The 25,745-nt window shown below is 44.8% G+C and overlaps 1 protein-coding gene across 1 annotated transcript in view; it reads right to left on the bottom strand.

The window, feature by feature from the left end:
* TXLNG (taxilin gamma) overlaps positions 1-25,745 on the bottom strand; it is a 30,656-nt gene continuing 4,911 nt past the window's right edge. The window contains exons 2-10 of the mRNA XM_066575583.1: positions 15,365-15,638; positions 14,228-14,319; positions 11,956-12,126; positions 11,582-11,776; positions 8,631-8,750; positions 8,076-8,150; positions 5,936-6,028; positions 5,113-5,208; positions 1-528 (exon numbers count right to left, since the gene is read on the bottom strand). Of these exons, the coding sequence (XP_066431680.1) occupies positions 190-528; positions 5,113-5,208; positions 5,936-6,028; positions 8,076-8,150; positions 8,631-8,750; positions 11,582-11,776; positions 11,956-12,126; positions 14,228-14,319; positions 15,365-15,638 (1,455 nt within the window). The 3' untranslated portion in view covers positions 1-189. The remainder of the gene's footprint in view (positions 529-5,112; positions 5,209-5,935; positions 6,029-8,075; positions 8,151-8,630; positions 8,751-11,581; positions 11,777-11,955; positions 12,127-14,227; positions 14,320-15,364; positions 15,639-25,745) is intronic.

Below are 25,745 nucleotides of genomic sequence, written 5' to 3'. Positions count from 1 at the left end.
TGAAATTGCTAGGAAGCTTTATGTACCACTTGTACTCCAGTAGTCCTAAGAAAATACAGATATGGTAGAAAAAAAGTAAGAAATTTGTCACCACAAAACAAAATTACCACCAATAAAGTTATACACAAAATATATATATGTATATTTCCCATATATACATATGTTTGTGTATCGGTATCTAACAGCGTGTTAGTCAACAGAATCTATGCCAGAAGGTGGTCCCAACGGAAGAGTCTCTTGGACAAGAATCTGTTCTTCTGATACGGAGGGTTGAGTAATGGGCTGGATTCCAGAAGTTTTTCTCTCTGTGTTTGTATTCATTTCCTCTGAGGATTCCTCTGCTGGGTTTGTCTCTAATGAGTCTCCATCTGCCGCATCACCTTCACCATCTAGTACAGGAACCGGATCTTGAAGAACCTCAATTTTCTTGTTCAGCTCATTGCGCTCAGTCTGCAGGGCCCGACAAAGCTTCTCCAGCCGCTCAAGCTTGACTTGCAGTGCTTTGTGCTCCTTATCCCTAATAGTTTTCTGAGGAGAAAAGGAGTTTAGTTATAAGAAAGTTTGAACTTCTGCAACCCTAAGACACTTGACGTGTGCTTCCAGTTTCAGAAAACGGCTGTGTCAGTTTTGACAATTGACGTTCCATAGCTTCGCACTGGTCCTTGAAACAAAAGGGCAGAAGCACGTGGCTGAGCACTGTATCCCTTAGTGGGGTTTGACTGCTTGGTTGATACTTGGAGAGGTGGGATTAGGGGGCATTACAGGCTCCTAGAAAAGCACGAGTCTATTCACTACTCTCCTCAAAGATGAAGCAGCATAGAGCTTAGCCAAGTGCTACTGCTTCTTTGTTTCAGAGATTGGTGCAGGTCTCAGCTTCCGGTTCCTCACCAATCAAAACTTCTGAGATGTTAAAAGTTTCATGACATTGGAGATACAGTTTAAGGCTGGATTTAGAAGAACATATATCGGCTGGGTTTTCACGCCCGGCCGATATAAGTCGTCACTCTCTGCAGGGGAGGAGCCTGGAAGAGCCAGGAGCAGTGCTCTGAGCTCTTGCCCCCTCTCTGCCTCCTCTCCGCCCCTCTGCACTATTTGCAATGGGGGAGAGGCGGGGGCGGGGCTAATTCTCAAAACTTAGCCCCCCCCCCCCTGCAGATGAGGACACCATATATCGGCTCGGTGTGAAAACCGAGCCGATATACAGTCATCTAAATCCACCCTAAGGCCTCCCTCACACAGGCGTTTTCAGCCCTGTGCTAAACGCTGTACAAGGCTCCCATTCATTTGGGACTGCTCACACAAGGGTGAAAACGCTGCTTTGAAAAACGCTGCATGTTCTATCTTTGGGCATTTTCAGCTGAGTCTCCCATTGAAATGAATGCTGAAAACACACAGCTGAAAAGGCAGCATTTTGCAAACGTCCTGTGTGAGGGAGGCCTAAAGCTGGAGTTTACCACCTGTGATCCAGACCCACACAAGACTATCAGGACACAAGAGGTGTGCGAGTAGCTGCTCACACAGTTTCCATGACAGAGAGAAGAGCAATGGTACATGTCTCCAAAGCAAGGAAAGGCAAATACTGTAGTCATCTCTCTGTCTTTTATATGTCAGACCATTTATGTATGTGACTCTCACTCAAATTATGAGACGTGTGGTAACAGCCTAGCTTTTCACATCTCCCATAATCTAGAATGTAGACAGAGCAACATGCTTGGCCTCTATAGAATGTTCATTAGGTAGAAGGGGAACCCATTGGGGGTGATGCATAAAAACTTTTACAACACTTTCGGGACCAAAAAAAAAAAAACTAAACTGACTTTAAGGCTTTTTTTGCACCAGCCCCAACACTTTGTAAGAAGTGGGTGTGGCTTCTCAGGAGGGGTGCGTGGTTGTCCTGGATTGACAGATGTATAATTTGCACCAGAAGCTTAGTAGGCACATGGGGGAAGAGGTTTGAAGGCTGGTGTTGCAAATGCTGGGAATAATTTCCCCCGTTGTCTCAATTGGCCAGAGTCCTGGAAGTAGAAGCTGTACCCATTAGATATTACATGTAATTTTGATAGGTCATAAAATATTTGAAAGGCAATACATCTCGTTTTTATTGTGACCCTAGTTCAGTATTACGAGGCCACCAGACAAAAAAAAAAGTGCTTTAAATTAAACTAGTTTATGAAAATGCATTTGTGTATGTTTTTTTTTTGTGCTTTTTCATGTTGGTTCTGGATGAATCAGCCCCTGACAACAGAAGAGTCCAGTACCCAATTGAATGTACTGCCAACAGAATTACTCCCCTCTCTATATAGTGAAGGTGGATCATGTGTCACAGAACTTAACTACCAATTTAGGGGTCAATTTTTCAGACTCCTGAAACATTGGGGAGGGGAGAGAGAAATTGTTTCTTTACAGCTCACAGTAGCCATTTACAGTATATAATCTATAACTTCACAAAGATAATACAGTAATCCAATGTTGAGACCTGTTCATATCATTTTTCGGCATTGAAGATGGGGATGATAAATATATCTGCAGGCCCCCACTGATCCAGCAAACACCAAAACAATGGTCTTTTTGTGATATACCAAGCCCATATACGTTGGCACACTTTTTGCAGTATGGAATAGCATGGTAAACTACAGGGTGGACCATGGAACAGTAGCCCGCCTACAACAGGAAGAACCAGTAAGTGGGATTGTTTTTTCCAAAGCTTTAGTGATTTACCACCGTTACAACAGATACTGGAAATGGTCCCCATTCACCTCTATGCACCTCTGGACACGTCACAACATGATGGCTGATATTGCCTGCAGCTCTTCAACAGTGATGCTGTGGATAGGGTTTGTGATATTTTTCTTAAAGGAGATGTCTCGAGGAAGCAGTGAATTTTTTTTTTTTGCCCAGTCCCCCTAATTAAGCATACATTACTAAGCCCCCCTGTAAATGACTTTTCTAGCTGGTTTGTACTTACAGTTCCAGCGTTTCAGCAACTTATAAAAGTTTCCCCAAGATGGCCGCCGGCTCTTTTCCCTTCGCTTGCTGCAGCCCGACGTGCGCGCTCCCGAGACGCTGCCAGCTGTGTCTCCATGGCAACCAGACGCCCCGCAGCCGCCGACCGGACCCACCGCAGCCGCCGACCAGTCACCCACCGCCAGGCAGCAGGTAACCGGCGCTAGCCCCCGGCTCCCCAGCGCTACGCTCCCGGCTCCCCAGCGCTAGACCCTGACAACAGACGAAGGCCCCGGAGCCCAGCGCTAGGCCCCGGAGCCCAGCGCTAGGCCCCGGAGCCCAGCGCTAGGCTCCGGAGCCTACCGCTGTGGCCCGGGACCTTCACCTGTTAGTCAAGATCACCCCCCGACCCATCACTTACCTGGGCGGCTTCTCGGGGCTGCTGGGCTGGGCTTCTCCGCTGGGCAGCTCCAGGTACAGAATGGCCGCTCCAGCGCGCTCCCGAGCAGTGACAGCTCGTCTGCGCATGCGCAGAAGAGCTGTAGCGGGGAGCACACTGAAGCGGCTCGTGCTGGTAGGAGAAGACCGGACTGCGCAAGCGCGTCTAAAAAAGCAAGCTGCCAGCGAATTTAGACGGAACCATGGAGACGAGGACGCTAGCAACGGAGCAGGTAAGTGGAATAACTTCTGTATGGCTCATATTTAATGCACGATGTACATTACAAAGTGCATTAATATGGCCATACGGAAGTGTATAACCCCACTTGGTTTCGCGAGACAACCCCTTTAAGTTCATCCAAGGTATGTGGATTATTGGCATACCATTTTCTGCTTTAAATTTCCCCACAAGTAAAAATCATATGTAGGCAAGTCCAAGGAACACGGTGGCCATAACCCCTCACTCACGGTTCACTCTTCGGCAAATAGTTCATGAACTTGTGCCAGTTAGTTGTGGGAGGAGCAGCATGTTGCCCCATCTTGTTGGAAGAAGCAGTACATTTTTCATCTGGAGTTAAGTGGACGGAAAACTTTAAACATGTCAATATAAACTGAGATATTCACAGTGGATTACAAAAAAATGGGCAAACTATTCATGTTCCTGGCACTGCAGACCAATTGCAAATTTTCTTGCTGTGCAGTGGTGTTTTGCAAGTCTATTGTGGATTTTCAGTAGATCAGTACCTCTAATTCTGTGAACTCGCATGACTGGATGAATGAAGTCACGCTTGATCAGTCATAAAATACAGCAATGGGTCCAAAAGTCCTCTAGCAATCACAGTCAGCAGGCACGTACAGTAATTTACACGTTTGGCTTTGTCAAGGTCTCTCAGTTGCTGCACACATTACTCAGTATGATTTCAGATTCAGAGATTTCAACATTCCCCAACACGTTGTTTGTGCAAAAGTCTACAAGTTGTTTTTCAAGGGCAATTTGCCATCTGCTGCCGAACGTCATGGCTGAATTTTGATGTCTCGGCTGAGGGCGATCGATCTGGCTTGGTGCCATTTCTGAACCAGGCTCCGAATACAATGTTTAGCAGGTGGTTTTGTATCTGGATCGTTGTCGGCAAGGGCCTGTTGCATTTCCTCAATAGATTCGGTTTGCACATAGCCTTCCACAATAACTATTCGCTGTTACAGGAAGAACACTCTGATGCGACGTGCAAAGTAGGACTAAGTAGAAGGATAAAATAAAGCTGGAATACTGCACATGGAGCTACGGCCTCCTCCAAAAAGTGAGGTGCGGGGATCAGAGCGGACTACTTTTCTGTGGCCCACCCTGTAAGTTATTCCATACAAAAATGTATACAATAATGTATGCAATGTGATTTACTTTCCTTTTTTGCCATGGGAACCTACTAGTGAAGTATTCCACTGTACGTCTATACAATGTGGTACCTCAGTGTCTCCCATCAGATATATACATTAGAGATCCAAACATATAGCTCAGAGAGAAAGCACTTGAACAGGAGCTGACCCGCAGTACCAACATGGTCGGCTGCACTGCGGTCAGCAGTTTCTGCTTCCTCCGCTGACCATGGTGGCAGCGGTAGAGGGAATCAGCTGATCGATTACCTGTCAGTCACCAACATACTGGTGAAAAGCTGACATTAAGGACCTAACCCGGAACATGGAGACATTTAGAAAACAGCACAAAGCTCAACTCACCTCCTCAGCCATCTGTAGTAGAGCTTTATTGTTGTTTTCCCACTTGGTACGCCAGACAACGGTTTCTTTTTCCAGTTTCTTTATTTTCTTGGTCATCTAAAGAATAAAAACTATATGAAATACATTTTTTAAAAGTTAAATTCTTTGAGCTCAATACCTCCAGGCTTAACTCCAGCCCAAACTAAAAGTCTCACCGGGTTCATGCTGCCCGATTTGACCAGTTTACGTTTTATTCCGAAACGTTGCTACATTTCAGAAGATACAAACGTACTTAGAAGTCTGACTCGGAATGGAGCTCTGAGTGCAAGAGGTGGTCCGCGCTGGCCTCTCCTTATCCACAGTATCAAGAGTGACAGCTTCTCTCCCTGCCTGCACATAGGGCACAGCCTGCTTCATTGACTCAGTGCTCCATCTCAACTGAGCGCCAAGTCTAACTTCTAGTATTTTTTTTTCCCCCGATATGCAATAGTGTCTCAGAATGAAACATACATGAGCTGAATGGACATCCCTGTCCTGGGTTCATGTTGGCTGTGGTTCAGGCAGCATGATCCTGTTGACAGGTTCCCTTTACTTCAGGTTGCCCTGACGTCTGCTACACTGAAAACTCTAAATGCTTCTTATGGTGCAGAACGACTACTGATAAATAGGCGCAGAAATCAGATCACATGATAAACAGAAAGCTAAACTCCAGTTTGGTGTTAGTTACTCAAATTGCATAAAGTATATTTTGTATTTCAGTTTGAAATGGGCATTAAGGACTACAGATACCTTTGGGTGTTTTAATCAAATCTTTGTTTAATGAAGGCAAAGAACTGAAACAAACCTTTTCCATTTCTTGACGGAATGTTGTGAAAAGCTCATTACTTTTCGCCATTGTGGTCTGAAATTCCTCAAACTTGTCCATGTAAAGAGATAGCTGAAATGAAAAACATGTAACGTAGTTTATGTTGAGACACAACTTAGTTAAAGGGCTTGTAAATATTAAGAGATATGCTGCCCCCATTATATATCAATTATGACCTCTCACACATCTCTAGCCTTCTTGTAGGGCTGGTGTGCAGCCCAGTCTGTCTATATTTCAGCTTCATTACATATTTAAAAATATGACTGACTTCCAATGACTTTCCATTTTTTCTCTCTCCAAATAAGGCTACTGTTACACAGGCGATAGAAAAAACGCTGTGCTTGTAAATGCAGTGTTGTTACTTGGGCAGAGCTGCTTTGTACAGCGTTCAGTGTGAGCGTTGGCCTGTTTTTAGCGCAGTAACAACGCAGGTAAAGCAAGCCGAAGACATCACCGCTTTCACTCTTTGTGGCACAGAACGCTGCGTTCCACCACGTTTTTAACAGCGTTGAAAACGCTCCCCCTTGATTTCAATGAACGACGCATCCTGTTTAAAAACGCTTAAATGCCCGACCATAGAATAGACCGCACTCAGGAAACTCAGGATTCGAACCCTCATCTAAGAAGCCTTATTGAAATCAATGCAGGGGTTTTACAACATTTAGCGCCATTTGAAACGCTGCACTAAACGCCGTAAAAAAACAAGCTTTGTGAGAGCGACCTAAAGCCTGCTATTGGAAAAGACAACGGGAATCTCACTGAGTAAATGCAGCAAAGATCTCTGGCCACAGACAAGATAATACATTTCAGAAGAGCACTATACAGCAAATATTTGCCATGAGCAAAGAAAATAAGAATTAAATGATTTCTGTGGCTCACTAGTCAGGGCATCAAAGAAGCAAACTCAAAAAGGGGTGGTCCAAGATAAATGAAAACAAAAAAAAACACAAACTAAACGGCATGCTCCCCATGCTAGAACATAATAAGCAAGCTTATTCTCACTTCTTTTGTGTCCCCACATCTCTTGCCAGCAGTTCTGTCCCACCCCTTCCCAAGACACGGGAGCAGCCAATCACAAACTCAGTACGCAACTGTTGAGGTGTGTGGTTGGCTGTAGCAGCCTATAATGTTCTATGTACAGCCTGTCAAAACAGACCCATGACGCAGCTCCGTTGTCTGCGCTTGAAGATGTGGCGGTGCAGGAGAGATCAGAGTAAACTTGTTTACTGCATTCTAGCATGGGGAACCTTTTTTTTTATTATTATTATCTTGGACAACCCCCATTAAAAAGGAACACTAACCAGAAATCATACAAAAAAAACATTTAAATATTTTATATTTCTCCCAGGGGATCAGTCATTCCCACTACTCAAGACTCTTATCTTCAAAACAAATAGCTGCAGAAGAAGCTTTGCCCCATTGCTCAATCTGAAAAGAATCCTAAGGCCAGTTTCACACAACCGAGAAAATCGCACCTCTATGTGGGAAACAAATCACAGCGTGTTCTATCGTCCTGCATGGGAGAACTCTGCAATACTTTGCCGCGGCAGGGATGAAGGGAATCTCAGCAGTGACATTAAAACACCTCGAATCACTGGGGCTTTCACATTGATTGAGATATCGTGCAACGATTCCCGGACAGATATCGCCCTCACTAGCCTAAGGCTGGGGTTCCATGCTGTGGTAACCATCCAAAACTCCTACCAACTGCAGCAGCCAGTTGTGCATAAACTTGCTGGCATTTTTGGCAACTTCATGCACCTGGCTGCCACAGGTGGACAGTTTTATAGGTATCTGAAAACCCAGCTTAGGTGCCATCCACTCATCAGTGTGTCAGACGAAGATGGAAGAGATCAGATGGAAATTACCATCTGTCTTCTCCACAAGATTTCTGCAACTCTGACTGTTGAAAGAGGCGGCAGAAAATCCTAGAGAAACACTGTGGGGAAGTCCTGCTTATTTTCTGGGTGCAGTGTTCCTTTAAGAAATGATTCCCTACTATTAGATCCATGGGAAAAGAACAAAAAGTACCCACAAAGTCTGTAGTGGCAGCATACTGTAGTTGCATGAGCTTTGTCAAGTGCATAAAGTCATGGAGAAGAAATCATCTTTTGCTTACCTGCTGCTTTAATTGACTTTCTTGCTGCTTCAGCTCCTCAAATTTTTGTCTGGTTTCTGTGGCCTCGTTCAACAACTGAAAAGTAATAGAAGCCAGTTAATAGTGCGAAGTAGCAGGAAGACTGCATTCAATCTGCTTGGTTTTCCCAAGTATATTAAGTTACCACTTGTAAAGAACAGAACATTATAGGCTATTCAGGAAAGGAGACCGTGGCTGTGAATAAGTCTGCCTACTTCTCAATTACAGTGATAAAACCAAACAATCCACATCTTGTATTTCACAGGATCCCGAAACTCATATTTAGAGGAGCACAGCATCTGTAACACCAGTCAAAAAATACCTTGTGTTTTAGAGCCATTTTTGAATATACAATAAAGAGCAATGAGTGTGAATGCAGAGTTTGATGCACAGTGGCTTATAATGCTGTGTATACATCCATGTCAAAACGTGAAGCCAAGAGATCACATCGCCACCCAATGTCACAAGGCTGTGCTAATTTATAGAAGGGAAACCTACAGAATTCTTTTATCTTAATCGCATAGTCTTTGCACTTACAAACTCTCTTTCACGCTGGTGTCGTTCCTCGGCTACCTTCATAAGCTGAGTAGTCTGATGAAGTTTTGCATCAATCAGTTGCTGTTGTACCTCCTTATGTTTAAAGACTTTGTCAATGTGCTAGACAGAAAAAGATAAACAAGTAATTTCATTACGTTTACATTCTAAATGTAATATGGAAGTTGGTACAAAGTCTCTGCAGCATCACCTAATGGAAGGTCGAACAGTGACTTATAAGGAAGCTGCATCCCAGTAGGTGGCGCTGCAGAGGTACCATTGCCTATTTGCATATAAAATATCCCCAGAGGAGCACTGCACGGCCTTGTAAAAGTCTCCTGACATCTAATGTGGTGGTCTCCAAAAGTAGACACTGTAACCCCCTCACATTCTTCATTCAATTAACTAATAAAAATGGACGTTTTACTTACAATTTGCTATATAGTTTTGATAGGAGGATCAACTTTAGTAGATTTTCAGTTAATAAGTAAAACATAATAAAACAGATACATACATGAAAACGTAATATTTTATTCTTTTAGTTAGGAAACAAAGAGCTAGACATTCTACTGAAGAGTGAAGAAAATAGCCGGTAGCATGAGGAGCAAGTGACTAGTTTACAGCAAGTACAAAAGATAAAGGCCGAGATGGGGAGGTTGTGAACAAGAATCTAAAGCAGACCATAGGCAACATAATATTGGCTGAAGGTGCAGATTTCTGCGAGATCAGCCACAATCCAATATGTGTGGATCAGTTTGACAGAACCCCCACCCCACCCTTCCCATATTTGCCTTAGAGCAGGGGTATCAAACTCATTTTCACCGAGGTCCACATCAGGCTTATGGTGACCTTCAAAGTGCCGATTGTAAGGCCGTCTGCAGACGGCCGGGTCGGATCCCGCTGCGAGAATTCTTGTAGCGGGACCTGACCCGAGCCCCTGCAGGAACCAGCGCGGCACTGGCTCTGTGATGTGCCAGGGAGTAACATTTCTATGCCGCGATTTGTTTTCTGTGCGAGTTTTCACGTGGACAAATCGCGTCCGTCTGCAATCCTATTGTAGCTTCCACGGGCGGAAATTCTGCGGGAAATCCCGCCGCGGAATTTCTGCCCGTGTGCAGGGAGCAGTACAGTAAGGGCCAGTTCACACAAGCGTATCTACATACATAATATGCAGTGAATAGAAGCCATTGATTTCAATGAGTTCATTCACACGATGTATATTTTCACATAGCAGGACCTATTTTGTTGCGTACTGCGCACCCCAATAGGCCATTGAAGTGAATGGGCCACGCAAATACGTGATGAATGCGTAGGAAACTTATTTACTGCATATTTGCGCACCATTTCAATGGGCCCACCTGCGTTCCTTTTTGCGTATGCAAATATACAGGCATAAGTGATTTTCGATTGCACAAATACGCAGCGTATTTGCGTGATTGAAATACAATTAAACCCGTGTGAACGCCCCCTAATAGTGACCCTGATAGTGGCCCCAGTAAAAAAAAACAAACAAACAAAAAAAAACCCACAGTGGCCTGTTTAGTATTAACCCCCGTAGTAATACCCCCATAGCAACGTTAACCCGCCCTCAGTAATAAGCCCCCCGGTAATAAGCCTCCCCCCTAACCCATATCCTTACCTCCTCCTACCGTAGCTGTCAGCGCTGTTCCCCCTCTGCTCACGCTAAGCCCGGATGCACACTGACATCAGTGGGTGCGCCCGGCACGCTTCCTCCCCAAGTCCTCTCCTGCGGAACTGATGAGCAGGGGACTCAGGGGAGGAGGATCGAGCCTGCACACTGACGTCAGTGTGCGCCGGGATCAGCGGTAACAGCGAGATTACCAGTGGGGAGCTGTGGCACCCCAGCTGGTAATCGCTGCAGTGGTGAGCGGCGTCAGCACGCCGCGGGTCACATAACACAAAGCAGCGGGCTGGATTCGGCTCACGGGCCTTGTGTTTGACACATGTGCCTGCCTTAGGCCTCCTGCACACGGGCGGAAATTCTGCGGCGGGATTCCTCACAGAATTTCCACCTGTACACGCCTGCATAGGATTGCATTACAATACGCAATCCTATGCAGACGGCCGCGGTTTGTCTGCGCGAAATCATGCGCAGAAAACAAACCACGGCATGCACTCCCCAGCCTCCGGCTCCGCTCTGCGCATGCATCGGCTGCCCGGCAGCCGGCACATGAAAGAGACAGAGCTGCGGGAGCGGGCGAGTTCCTTGCTTCTCTCTGCAGGCGCTCGGGTCGGGTCCCGCTGCGAGAATTCTCGCAGCCGGATCCGACCCGGCCGTCTGCAGGCGGCCTTAGAGGGATAGAAGGATTGAGCGTGTTGGATTTCGACACATTTAATCTCTTTTGTGAGTTACATGCAGACTGATGTCCTCTTTCCTGACATGCATGTTCACTGGCGAGTCAAAAGGGATAGGAACTGTCCCACAACTCTTGTTTATGGCTGACTTAGCCAAAGTCCTTTCCAAAGTCCTTGGAAACTCCAGCGCATCACGCACCAAAGATAGGACAGGTCCTATCTCTTCTCACAGCTCAGACCTTAGATGCAGGCACTGTAGCCACGCATGTCTTATCTTTGGAAGGTGTGAGATTTTTGCGTGTCTAAAATTCCTTCATCTGAACGTTTCTCTAGGAAACCATTGGTTCTAATAGACGCAGTTTTCAAGGCGCTAAAACCATGCTTTGTTGCAGAAATGTCTGTACTCTCCGATTCAGGTGAATGGGACTTGCAGAAATCCTTGTGCTTGCTACCAAAATGGAACAGACCGAGTCACAGAAATTCCTGAAACAAATTTGCTACCTGTGAATGTACCCCAATACTGCATACTATGGTCAAAAACATTTGCTTTCAACTGGAAGAATATTTTTGATATCACAGTTATTGCTCTAAGGTTTATCTGCATTGCATAACTTGTTTTGAACAAATGCTAGAAGTACCTCTTCACGCAGTGCATACTGTTCAATAAGCTTCTTTAACTTATCTCCCAGCTCTACATTCTCCTGACGGAGCTTGGCATTGTAGATATCATGTTGCTCCATCTGTGCCTGGATTTCATTCAGGGTCAACTGGAAATGTGCAGTGGCTTCTTTGCGCTCTTCCTCATATTCCCGTGCTTGATGCAGATTGTCTTCCTGGATTTCAAAAACAGTTTAAATTCATTGAGCTTGTTTCTCCAACACAGAAAGAAACACTGAAGACATCTATGAGGGATGGACTGTGAGCAGAGAAAGCTACTAGATCATAACTTTCTAAAAAGCGGACACCATTTCTGAGAGGGTCAGCATCTTTACCCATTAATCTGTAAACTGACCTTTAATGACTTGTTGTGTCTCTGGAGCTCCCGGCACAGGGACTCGAGCTTGATACGTGCTAGAATGGCTTTGCTGTGCTCGCTCTGAAGGTGAGCCTTCTCTTTGATCACTTGGGACTGCTTTTTCTGCAAAATCTTCATTTGTTTTTGGAAGTTTCTGCTCTCTTCCAACTAAAATCAGAAGAGAAGAAAGTTACAGACCTCTTAGGGTGCATTCTTACGAATCAGAAATGCTGCAAAATTTCCATCCATATATGGGTAAAAATTTCATAGTAATATACAGTAATAGCAAGGTGATATCTTAACAAATCTGATGCACAGAATGCGGCATTGTGAAAATGGACCCGAGATGCAGATAGTTATCAGATCCTAGCACCCCTGTGGTAATGCTTGCCCGATTGTCCACCAATATCATTTCATGTAGACAAGTGACTGCAGCAACCAATAAAAGGATGGAGCAGTTATCTGTGTCAACACGTCATCACCGGAGAGAAACCATGCATGAGTTAACAAGGAAGCAGGAGACAGGAAAGGCGAACATACTGGTAGTATTTTTTCATTTTAGCTGATTTGCACTAGTAAATTCGTTTAAAAAAAAAAAACCACGACTTTAGAATTTGGTGCGGATTTGCTGCTGACGATTGCCATGTGGTTTTTCTGGGTTTACAGTGGAAATTTCACTTAAAGGGGTTGTCCCGCGAAACAAAGTTGGGGTATACACTTCTGTATGGCCATTTTAATGCACTTTGTAATGTACATTGTGCATTAATTATGAGCCATACAGAAGTTATTCACTTACCTGTTCCGTTGCTGGAGTCCCCGTCTCCATGGTGCCGTCTAATTTTCAGCGTCTAATCGCCCGATTAGACGCGCTTGCGCAGTCCGGTCTTCTTTCTTCTGAATGGGGCCGCTCGTGCCGGAGAGCGGCTCCTCGTAGCTCCGCCCCGTCACGTGTGCCGATTCCAGCCAATCAGGAGGCTGGAATCGGCAATGGACCGCACAGAAGACCTGCGGTCCACCGAGGGTGAAGATCCCGGCGGCCATCTTCGCAAGGTAAGTAAGAAGTCACCGGAGCGCGGGGATTCAGGTAAGCACTATCCGTTTTTTTTTTTTAAACCCCTGCATCGGGTTTGTCTCGCGCCGAACGGGGGGGCTATTGAAAAGAAAAAAAAACCCGTTTTGGCGCGGGACAACCCCTTTAAAGAACTATATATAAGAAATATTACATTCTTTGCTTCTTGAAATGCAACAGAATTAAAACATTTGTCTTCCTCTGGATCAACATTAGGAGGTAATAGGCTGAACTGGATGGACATGGTGTCTTTTTTTGGCCTTACATACTATGTTACTATTTGGAGACGAGTAGCAAAGACCTATCGCAGTTGGGAAAATAATGTATATGCGCTAGTGTTACCTTGCTCAGTTATTCTTTTCTAACAAACTCCTGGCCTCTTCATCCTCAGATGGTCATGTGATCTCAGTTCTGACCAGCTCAGATCTACTTGGGGTCTTTTGTTCACTTTTTAGTCAATTTCTCAGTCTGTGTGATATTACTTATACCCCATCACAGAAACTGCCTAGAGGGGTATAAATACACTCCTGTCCCAGTTACCGCTGATGGTCACACAGCTCCTGTCATAGTTATACTAGAGGAGATCACAGCTTATCCTCCTGACTGTATACTTATGGGCTATAGTTTATCTAGGTGAATATAGAAGGTAATGATAATTACACTGACCCCTCAGCAGGCAGAAATATAGCCTCTAGCTGCTTCATAATAAGATAGATTTGAGAATGAAAGTAAAACATAGCATCCCGATGGGGCCTGATATGCATTGGATGGAGTGCTGTACTGCAGAGAAGTGGCTGTAGTAAATAGAGGAGACCTCCAAAGTGCGATAGGCAATCAGCTGAGTGGGGCAGAGATGGAAAAGTGTTTTTTTTTCTGCTGCAGTGGTCCTTTAAGACAACAGAAATTAAGAGTATTAAAAAGGTGACATCCTGTGACTATCACTTTGACAGTCGATGAGCTGACGGGTACAACCTACTTTTCTCCGTTTGTCTATGGAGAAAAGGTCATGGCTGTAGGCTTCAGTGTTAGAGGCAGGTGTGGCCAAAACTATACATACATATGCCAGATGTTCTGTCTTCCATGGCACAGGTTAAGCTAGTTACACATGTTGTAAAGCTCACTTAATCTGATCCACTGGCTATTCATAAAGTCAATATGATCCGCAAGCCTGTTAACCCTTCTATACAGTGCTATACGTACAAGATCAGCATATTTCTTGCAGAGTGCTGCTAACTTTTCTTCCGGAGTCCTCAGCGTGTTCAAAGCCTGCATCAAAAGTAGCACTTCTTTACCTGTATGACAAAGCAAATAAGGAAATCAGAGGAACCCAATTAATAATATAATACAAGCAAGGATTCTAATGCTTTCCTTTTCACAACCGTACATACTTACTGAAAAGGGCCACTCTGAAAATTATTTTATTCATTATGTACCTAACCCCACAGTATGTATAAGTATTGTATACTGGCTGTAGCTGATCATGTAGTGTTGTGCTGATGCATCATGGGATTAATGTGAAAGCATCAAGATGGTGCTATTAAGCATCAGACAGGAAGCTGCACTGCATGGAACTGACTACAATATAAATAGGAGATTTCCAGAAAATGATGGCAATCAAGCGAGAGGGACAATAATGGGAAAATGTGTTTTTGCCAGAATGGCCCCATAAAAATATAACTGATATACCAGTAGCATACAAGTGACAGTTCAGGATTCGCCCATTAAGATTTTTACTAAAGCTGAATACACACGAGTGGAAATCCTGCAGCAAGATTTCACGCAGAATTTCCACCGTTGCGCACTGCCATAAGATTGCATTGGTTAATGCAATCCTATGCAGACAGCCATGATTTTGATAGAGATAACAAAATCGCAGCAAGTCCTATTTCAGTGCGAGCCTCTCAGTGAGTCATCGCTGATGAGCCGGCTCAGCAATGCACATGTGTGGCTGTGCACCAGCCGCCACATTCACAGAGCGAAGACGCCGGACAGGTAAGCCGTGGCTCACATCCCGCTACGAGAATCTCGCAGTCGGAATTTACCGGCCATCTGGATTCACCCTAATGTTGAGAATAAGGAGGGGAACCTAAGCATTTCTTTATTTTTAAACACCTCCTGTCTGATACTTATCAGCACCATCTTGATGCCAAGATTTCTCCCTGTTCACTTTCTCTATGCTCTGCTAACACTCCCATGATGCATTATCACATGACTAGTTAGAGCCACTCCTACCTGAACCTGCTGGGAGGACACTGCTATTACCTTCTGTAGTCACCATAATTATACAGTCAGGACTTAGTTTCAGAGTTACATTGTCCTGTTCTACCACCTTCTTACCCAGTGTTTTTTCCTTATTGTTCTCACTTCCTGGGTCTTGTCGCCCATCAGGTGGACCCAGCCTGGCGTCTTCTCTTCCGGGAGTTTTCTCTCGGGACGCTTTTACCAAGAAGTTGGACATCATCTTGTCTTCAATACTGGCGCTTTGTACCTCCGCTAGACATAGGGAAGTGGATAGTTCTTTGGCGTTCTCCACAGATAAAGACAGCCTGGTGTTTACCAATAGCTCACAGTTACCCTCAGCTGTCTTCAGTTCTCTTTCAGCCACCACAATCTAAAGGACAGACAAAAGTTGAACAAAGCAGACAGAAAGTAAGTGAAGGGGACGATTAAGTTACTGCAGTCTGATATTTAGACCACCAAGAAAAGAAAAAAAGTTGACAAAAGCATTATTGCGTTATGCTCAAGACTTCAAGCCATTAATACACACCAAGCTATCATCATTTTAGCCTGGAGGATTGTCCATCCAAAACCATTACACTGGTGGGGAACAACAAGCCCCCAATCTGCTGTTTGAGGGGGCATGGTGTTCCACTAAGAACCATGTCCCCTTTATAGTGCACCAAGCAAAGCTCTATATTAGTAGCGGCGGTGCCTGGGATTTCAGCAGGACAAAGCTGTAGTATACTGCTATATTATGTACAGCCGCTACTAAAAACAGTTCTGCGCCTGGTAAACTATGAAGGGACATGGGCCTTCTTCCAAAAAGCTGATCGGTAGAGGTGCCCCAGCAATTGAATATTGATGACCTATCATAACAGACCATTTAAAAAAAAAAAAAAAACTAAACAAGGTCTTTAAAAAGAAGGAAGAGACTACAAACTTTCCAGTTGTGACATACAAAATTTTGGTGGAAGAGTAGGTCAAGCGACACGTTAAAGGATGATGTTCCAGTTTTGGATGTGACTGCAGCAAATTAAAGTTGTGGGTTTTTTTTTTAAATCAGCATTCAATGAATTGAGAGCGTTAGAAGGAGGACGCAAATTACAAATTGATAAAAAACAAAAGAAAAAAAAACTCAATTTTATTTTCAAATTTAAATTCTAAAAAAAAAAAATTTTGAAAGAAAGCCACAACTAGAACATGCTATGTTTGAAAGAGAAATTTAAAAATGCCACAACTCCATCCCCCCCCATAATAAGGAAACTGCCATTTTCACAAAAAGTGCAACCAAAGTGAGAAAAGCCGCTACAAAAAAACTGCAGTGTTTGTAGTGCATTTCATGTTTTGCTACTGATTAAGGTTGGCTGCACACAAACGGATTTGCTTTGCGGTATTCATGGTCAGCATTCGCATGTCGTTCGTTATAGGCTATGGAAAAATGTGCTCTATTTTTGTGCGGATTCCGCACAGACGGCTTCTATTAAAGTCACTGGAAGCAGTCTGACCCACGGCCCTTACACAATTGACATTACGGAAAGGTTACAAATTCTGTGTCGTTGCCTAGCGACAGTGTGAGAATAAACATTTAAGAACCACAGTACAGAAAAGGAGAAAACACAAGTATGGAGGGTCGCTGGCCACGGTCAGGGTCGGATTGCGCTGCGGATTCCCACATGCGGAATCTGCCCCATTCGTGTGCAGCCGGGCCTTACAGTAGTCATCTGTACCCACCCTTAAAATGAAAAAAGTAAAAAATAATTTTATTTCTTTTGCACAAAAAAGTGAAACCGGCCTAACAAGGTTTCTTTTTCAAAATGTATTTTCTGCAACTTGAGAGCAGTTTTGCTATCTTTACGGCTCATAAGACAAGTTCAGGCACAGTATCAATATGCGATAACCAAGATGTGATTGTCAGCAGCCCACAACAATAGTGGAGTACAGCAGTCTGCAGCCAAGTTTCTGTACTGGAAGTGGTTTGCAAGTCCTAAACCCAAAGACATAATGTTAACCACATGCTCAGCTTACAGCAAGTAGAACTGCAAGCTAACCTTCCTACATAAAATGATGCCAAAACCCAAGAAGAGAGCAGAGAAGATAAGAACCGGATGCAAGGAGAGGCAGTGAGTGTGCCTATCCAGTGTATAGCAGCTACGGATGAGGACGCCCGTACACGCAGCGTCTCCTGGAGATATACAGCAGGTGCCCCATTATTACCGGACATGAATCGTGTCCCGGCTTGTATCTGCTGAGGATTGTAAGGCGACCAGACACTAAATAATTGCCAGCTGACTGCTTGCTCGTCCTATAGCTTTCTGCCGACTCTACAATAAATGTGCAGGTTTGTGTCATGGGGTGTGAGGAGTAAGCTGCTGCAGTGGCGTATCTCCGGCAAGACCAAAGGATCAGGCACGCTGAAATCCAACATGTAGATGCCCCTTTCCCACAGCTTCCACTGTACAGGTCAAGAGAAAAGCAGGTGATACAAACAAAAGTTGGCAGTTCTGGCAGATCAGCTTAGGCCCAATGTCCGCGTGCGTTTTTTAATTATAAAATCCGTGCGTGTTTCCTGCGCGGGAGATCCGCAGCTCCAGAAGCCCACAGGGATGCACTAGCATCCGCAGGGAAAATAAATGCATGCAGATGTGGTTTTCTCCCAAGGTGCAGGTCGCACGCACGGGACGAAATCGCAGCATGCTCCATTTTCCTGCGGATCTCCCACACGGACGGCTCCCAAACAATAGTGACAGCTGTATCCCGCTGTGAATCCCTGAGAACTGATTGCTGATCAATCAGCATGCTGAAAAATCAGCGACGGCTTAACTAAAACTAAACAATGTCAGTGCAATTAGACAACGATTACCGCTCAAAAGACGGCTTTGAGCGAAAATCGTCGTGTCTAAAAGAGCCTTAACCCTCTCTGGGCAGAGGAGTGTGCAGAGCCAAGGCAGGGGTCTAAACCAAACAGACAATCGCAGAAAGAAGTAAAGACTTGGCAACATAGATCTGGTGCAAAGCAGCTTTATTCTCCCATAACGTATGAATACGCTACATTTCGACCTCCACGGTCTTTTTCAACCTTACCCATATGGAAGGATACAGCTTTTTTGCTGCTTTACGCCAAATCTATGCTGCCAAGTCTTTACTTCTTTTGGTGAGGGAGAGAAACATCGCAAGACTATGAAGCTTGCTTAGCAACGCTTGAATCTGCATAACAGCGATAAATGCTATACTTAACATGAGAAACTTTGACGTGGCCTGACGGGTCACTCAATGTACCCACCTCTGTTTTGTGCCCCTCCTCCCATCCATTCTGAAGGCCGCATGCTATAGAGCAGGAGCCGAGCAGATTGATAGGTAGTTCTGTGGGAAATGACTCCATATACCTGTACATCTGTGTTCATTCTGAGCAGAACAGTCTAATGGGCAGAGGCATCGGTGATTGACTGCTATTCCTATATGTACAGTTATATGCAGATAACTACCAATCACTGAGCTCAGAGGCTGGTCCTATCTCTACAGGTCTCAGTCTTCACAGCCAATCACAGTAGCAAGATTTCAGATATACATGTGTCCAATTACTGGCCTCTACTATATATGGTGCCTGGATAAAGTTGGAGCATTCTTAGATACAGCTAGTTGCTGTCATATGCATGACCTGACTGAGGACGGGCTTACACGAGCGGAGGGTAGAACACAGCATTTTACAAGTGTGTGGAGCTGCACACGCAATGTGGTTGAAAAGCGCTGTACATATGCATACACACCCAGAGCATAGGGCTCAGTCAAATAGAACATGACAATTTTTTTTCCCACACTTCTATTATACACAATTGTGAATGGATCAATGTACTTTCAGTGACTCCATTCACCGTGCATATTGCATGAATGATATGCAATGAAATTACATGCGTGTCAGCCTGGCCTGAAGAACGGGAAGTTGATTGTAGTTTGCTATATTTGACATCATGCGGAGTGTTTACAAGGATTATGAAATAACCCTGAGGCCCGTACGAGGACCATGAAGAGGACTAGTAGAAGAAATCTGCCTCGTCATACATTTACTGCTGGAGCTTTCACATTTCATTACATCACACATGGAGAAGGGAAAAAAAAAAAAAAAGGGAATAAAGCAGATTGCAACATGTAGAGAAGAGCTTCAGGGCACGTCAGGCAATTACTAGGCATGACCTCCAACATATGCTGTGTCAGCCATTCACTGCAGCCAACTTCAGTCGCTGCTCGTTGGTGTCTTTCTGCCTTCGGCAAGTGAAGAGCTCGATCAGACGACCGACTGCCATTAAAGAATATTCAGTTTTGTGCCTTAAGAATCTCTTGGATGGCTTTTATGTCTTATTTTAAGTCATCGTCTGTACTGTGAAGCGTCGCCCTACTTTTACAGCCTATGACTGAATCTCAGCTGAAAGTCTCTACACTACAGGCTTCAGAATACATCCAGCTACTTCAGTCTACACATCACATCAGCCATGAACCCTGGTGACATACCGTAAGGTCCATAAAGAGGTCTATGGACCAGACGCACGCCAAAAGAGGTCTTACTAACCAGCTTGTTATAGGTGGCGTGTCCAGCCCTGGATGTACACATTTGTGCGCAAATATCTGTACTTGGTCACTTTTAATGTGAAGCCAATCCTGTGTTTACAGTGTATGAAGAAATAAAAGTGTCAACAGTACATAATTAATAAGGGTCTTACTGCCAAGACCCCCACCGATCCCCAGAATGGGGGCTCTTCTCCACTCTCCTCCTCACTGAAGAGGAGATTAACCCTCAGTCACGTTAAAATTGGAAAAACCTTTCCAAAAAGGGTCACTTTTTAGAATAGATTTTGAATCTGTGTGTCATGTAAATACATTTGAAACAACTCAGCCGCCTTAACAGCATTTCAACCCCTTAGGCCACATCCGTGTTCAAAACACTGTGGTAATCGCAATATAACGCTCCCATTTATTTCAATGAGGCCTTGCAAAATACATTACGGGGCTCAAAAGATGAACAGGAAGTACAGGGAGCGGTGTTTCATACAGTGTTTACCTGAAAATAAGACCCTGTCTTATATTAATTTTTTCCCCAGAAGAGGCGCTAGGTCTTATTTTACTTGCCTAACAGGCCCAGTCCAGGTCCCTCCCGCTGCTCTCTGGAGCCCCAATGCGCTTCTTGCAGGCTTTTACCAGCCACAGAAGATCACCTTCTGGTTACGCAATTCATAAATCCCACCTCCATGGAAGCGATGGCCCCGATTGGCTAAGCAGTGCTCGAGAAACAATCAAAGCAGCATTCAATGAACCAATACGATGGCTGTGATTGATGTAGCAGAGCTGTAATTGTGATGTGCTGTGTGTAATGTGTGGGAATCAGGATAGATGTAGTAGAGCTGTGTGACGTGTGGGGTCAGGATGGATGTAGCAGAGCTGTGTGTGTCTGTGCGGTGCGTGTAATGTGTGGGGTCAGGATGGATGTAGTAGAGCTGTGTGATGTGTGGGGTCAGGATGGATGTAGCAGAGCTGTGTGTGTCTGTGCGGTGCGTGTAATGTGTGGGGTCAGGATGGATGTAGCAGAGCTGTGTGTGTCTGTGCGGTGCGTGTAATGTGTGGGGTCAGGATGGATGTAGCAGAGCTGTGTGTGTCTGTGCGGTGCGTGTAATGTGTGGGGTCAGGATGGATGTAGTAGAGCTGTGTGTGTCTGTGCGGTGCGTGTAATGTGTGGGGTCAGGATGGATGTAGTAGAGCTGTGTGTGTGTGATGTGTGGGGATCATAATGGATGTACCATGTAGCAGAGCTGTGTGGCCCATTGTGCCACCAGAAACACTGATACTATAATATCCTAATAATTACTAGTCTACAGATAAACACCAAGGAAACCAGGGATGTCATAGTATTACTGAACCCACTAACACTCTGTATAGAATACCATGATTGGCAATTTTTCACACAAAAAGCTTTAGTTTCATCATCAGTAATTTTTTTTGCCAGTTTTTATCATGCAGTGTGGTTAGAACCAGCCTAAAGGGTTTCCATTTTTGGCGTAATTCTGCCAGCAACAGGCTGTGGCGAGGGGCACCGATGCCCTCTTAGAGTAGCATTTTAACTTATGCTTTAAGAAATCCTGAATAAACCTCGTTAACAGATAGAAGTCAATTTACAGTTGGAGAAACCTTCATTACTACTGTTCCCACGTCACTTACTGCACTAGGATACTCTAGTATGTACACCGGTCTTTCCAGGAGGATCAAGTATCCAGTAGTTCTGTCCTTGAAGTAACAACAGATGGGAGGGAGCAGTAAATACCACATAATCTGCCAAAACCAGATGGTGCAACAAATTAGGATTATCTGAGGTAATCCAGCTGGTGGAGGACTTTAGCGAGGTCATCCCTTCATTCACTATTACCAAAAAGAAACATGGAGCACCTTGTATCCCAGACAACAGTCCGTGTTAGACTGAAGGAAGTGGAGAACATAGTAATGTACATATGGGAAAGAGTGCATTATGGAAGAAGAGAGGCAGATGTATAATTGACACGGTGTCCTAGGATTACTCTCTCCGAGGAAACTACGATCAGAGGTGCAGAAATGCTTTCCCATTATTAAATCTACATGGCAGCTGTGGAGGTCACACACAATGCATTCTATATAGACAGCGTTTCATATGTAGCCTATACAAGTGTATGGGGCTCACGCTGCGTGGTCTGCAGAGGAATAGAGCACGCTGCCATCTATTTCTTGTATGTATCGATACACAGGGTCTACATGTACATGGGTCAATGAAAGTCCACTGACTCCATTCACAGCGAATCACGTGGCCATGCACCACACGCATGATACACGGCTGAAAACACGATCGTGGATATGAGCCCTAAGGCTGGAGCACAACACAAAGCAGTAAGTGTTGCAGGTGGTTCTATCGCCCAAGAGTTCATAATAAAACTGGGAGAGACTTGAAGGACAAGGAAAACGCAAGGAGCGATCTCAAATCATAGGATGGCTTGTGAAGCAACACAAGTATATATATAACCCAAAACCTACTATGACAACTAAATCTGCCTGAACTTGAATGGCCCAATTGCTAAGCAGTAATTATCTGGTAATAACCAAGGGGAAGAAAAGCCACACACACTTCAAACTACTTGCTGAATAGTACTTAAAAAGGAGTTGTCTGAGATTAACAAGAAAAAAAAAAAAGCTTTCCAAACTCCCCAAACAGCTCTACCTTTGTCCACGAGTCGTGTTTGGTACTGCAGCTTGTCGGAGACGGCTAGAGATTTGCCCACTCTCATAAGTGGTTTTCTAGTGACTTAAAGGGGTTGTCCGAGAACTTTTTTTTTCTTCAATAAAGCACAGCTCCCCCCCGCTATAAACCCCAATCATATACTCTCCCCGCTGTATCACAACTCCAGGTCTCCCATCTGAGGTCATATTTACAGGCTGCTGCAGCCAATGATGCAGTACAGCGACTGAGCTCTGTCATTGGCTGCAGCAGCCTGTGAACAATGGGAGCGCAGGATCAAGCAGAGCGGCACAAGACCCAGAAGGGAGAGGCGAGTATACAAGTCTGCTTTATAGCAGGGGGGGGGGCTGTATTTCATATAAAGGATCTCAGACAACCCCTTTAGTGGGAGAATGGCTAAAAGAAAACAGTTCTCAGTCACTTCAGTTGTAATTTGCCAAAAGGGACACTAAAGGCGGCTTCACACTGATGTAATTTGCTGGTGCCGCCTGCACAAGACATTTGCACAGCAAGTACACACTGACATTGCGTACTTGCTGTGTGCCTGCCAATCACAATGCATTAGCTTGGTGTATGCACGTGTAATATGGGCCAAGATAGAACACGCTGCGATCTTTATTAGTTGAGCCTATGACCGACGGCACATGAGCAGACTTGCTTTGTGGAATCCGCAGCAAATGCCATTTACAGCATGCTATGGGGAATTGATTCTTTCCGCACACTCACGGGAAACCAATTGCAATTTCCGTGAACAGCAGAAAAATTGCAGCATGCTTTATGTTTGTGCAGTGTCTACATTAAAGTCAATAGAAGCCGTCCGACCCAGAGACCGTCCGCAATTGACATTGTGGACAGGCATCGCCTAGCAACGCTGCAGGAAAGGAACATTTATTTATTTTAATCGGCACTGCGCATGTCCGACAGTACAAAGAAAAAGACAGGTACATGCGGACACCGGCTACTGTCAGGGTCAGATTCTGCTGCAGGCTCGCGCATGCACAATCCGACCCATTCATGTGCAGGCGGCCTATGGCAGATTGGTATAGGGTATTACACGCGTGCGTAATAGGCTGTCACCATAAGTTGATGCGAAAGAGCCCTTAGAAATCAAATGCAAAAGGTGTAAAAGAGGTTGTCTTATCAGATGAATGGCTGTCCATGTAACACAAGGATGGCTCAGGTCCACCCAAATGTTGGACCTGAGCCACCATTGAGCTAAAAGGCAGCTGCCCATTTTAGCTCAAACGGGATCCTGAGTGAAGGAGACCCAGGTATATTAAGGTCTCCTCACTGGGCATATATAGACAGGGGTTATGAGAGCGCCCCTTTAGAATAAGTGCAAAAGGGTTTTTGACAAAAAAAAAGGGGGTCGTGTGACTGTGAAAGGAAGCATTTAAACATCCTTCTTGATATTTAATCCCCAAATGACACGGCTTATTTTGAGCATAAGAACATAAGGATATTTTGGGGATTTTCATCTCCACTTTTCAAAAGCCATAACTTTTATTTCGCCGTTGACATGAACGTATGAGGGCTTGTTTCTTTGTGTGGCAAACTGTAGTTTTTAGGCCTCTTTCTCATGGGCTACAAAGCTGCGAGACTCGTGACATCACTACAAAACGCATGTATGTGAGGCCCATGGTTTACAATGGGTTCTTTTACATGAGAAATGTTTTGTAGCCTGAAAGAATCCATTGGAAACCATGAGCTTCACATGCATATGATTTGCAGCAATGTTGTGAGTCTCGCAATTTTAGGGCAAAAACCACAAAGCTGCAGATAGTCATAAATGATTCTTAGGCCATAAGGCAGAGGCCACAAAGCTAAGATTGGCCATAAGGCCATCGGCAAAGCCATAAGGTTATAGGTAAAGCTAAAAAAAGGCATCATGCTATAAAGTAGAGCCATCAAGGCCGATAATGGAAGCACCACAAACCTCCAGGCCAGGTGACACACAGGGAATATACCACCATCTAACGGTTCTCCTACAACTGCAGGAGAAGTATCCCATGAGGTAGAGAGAGGGACTTTACTGTAAGAGCAGAGAGACTATGGAACTCTCTGCCTGAGGATGTGGGGATGGTGAATTTAATAAGAGTTCAAGAGGGGCCTGGACGTCTCTCTTGAGCGATACAATATATGTTCAAGTCACTTATAACCTCAGAAGGTTGTTGAACCAGGAATAATGCCGATTGCCAGATTGGGATCACAAAGGAATTTTTTCCCCCCTTAAATGGGGAAAATTGGCTTTTACCTTATTAGGTAAAATCTTAATCTTCCTCTGGAACAAGATTGGGGGGTAATAGGCTGAACTGGACTGACATATGTCTTTTTTTCAGCCTAACATACTATGTATGTTACTAAGACTTCCCTCCATAACCTCCAGAGACAGGGGAGTCCAGCATCTGCTGCAGGAGACAAGAGGATGATTCCAGGCTTACCCGGAGGCTCCTAGTGGAGACTTACACCGAACAGGTAACCTCTCATGCCAAAAAGGTTGGGAGTGAGGCCCTGCAGTCTGCCACCTTCAAGGAATCTTTCAGATCTCTAAGAGTCAGCCAAGCAGCAGCTACCTCTTCCAACCTGTCATATGGACATTAAACTGGAACTGAGGAGGTGAAGGGTGTAACGGTCATTAAAGAGAGATCTTGGAGGTTCCTGCTTCCTGTCTGACCTGGGAGCCGGTTATAGTCGTAAAGGAACACCGGGATTAGAAGCTAGAGATTTTTTTTCCATCCCCAACAGCCAGTGAAGTTAGCTTTAGGGGTGAGATGGTGGTGACAGGTTACATCTATTGGTGGAAGCTGCAGGATCTCTGGGGAGATTACCAGGTCTGCTCCAATCTTGCTATTGGTTTTATTAGATTGTTAGTATATTTGTGGGGTATCCGTGAAGTTGAGGCAGTGGAGAAGGGGCCTTTTCTCCTAAATGATGTACACTTGGGCCTCCTGAACACGGGCACACACAGATTCCACTGCTGAATCCCGCAGTGGAATCCGCCAATGCCCGCAGTCATGGGCATTAAAAGACTGATTCTTCCCTCTCCGAATCCAGCGTGGGTCTCCTCCATCACGGCTTGATCTTCTTTCTTCAGCACGACGGATGCATCCGGGAACGCCAGCCGACGCGCCCAGCACTTTTTTTTTTTTTTTTTTTAAATCTCCTGCTTTCCCGCGGGTCTGCGGCATGTCTGCAGTGACATCTGCGGGTGTGCCACAGCCCAGACTGCTTCCATTGACTTCAAGGGAAGCTGTC

This window comes from Eleutherodactylus coqui, chromosome 1 (genome assembly GCF_035609145.1).
Source record: "Eleutherodactylus coqui strain aEleCoq1 chromosome 1, aEleCoq1.hap1, whole genome shotgun sequence".
NCBI classification, from domain to species: domain Eukaryota; kingdom Metazoa; phylum Chordata; class Amphibia; order Anura; family Eleutherodactylidae; genus Eleutherodactylus; species Eleutherodactylus coqui.
Note: the sequence above shows the minus strand (reverse complement) of the source record. Positions and strands in the feature narration are given on the sequence as shown.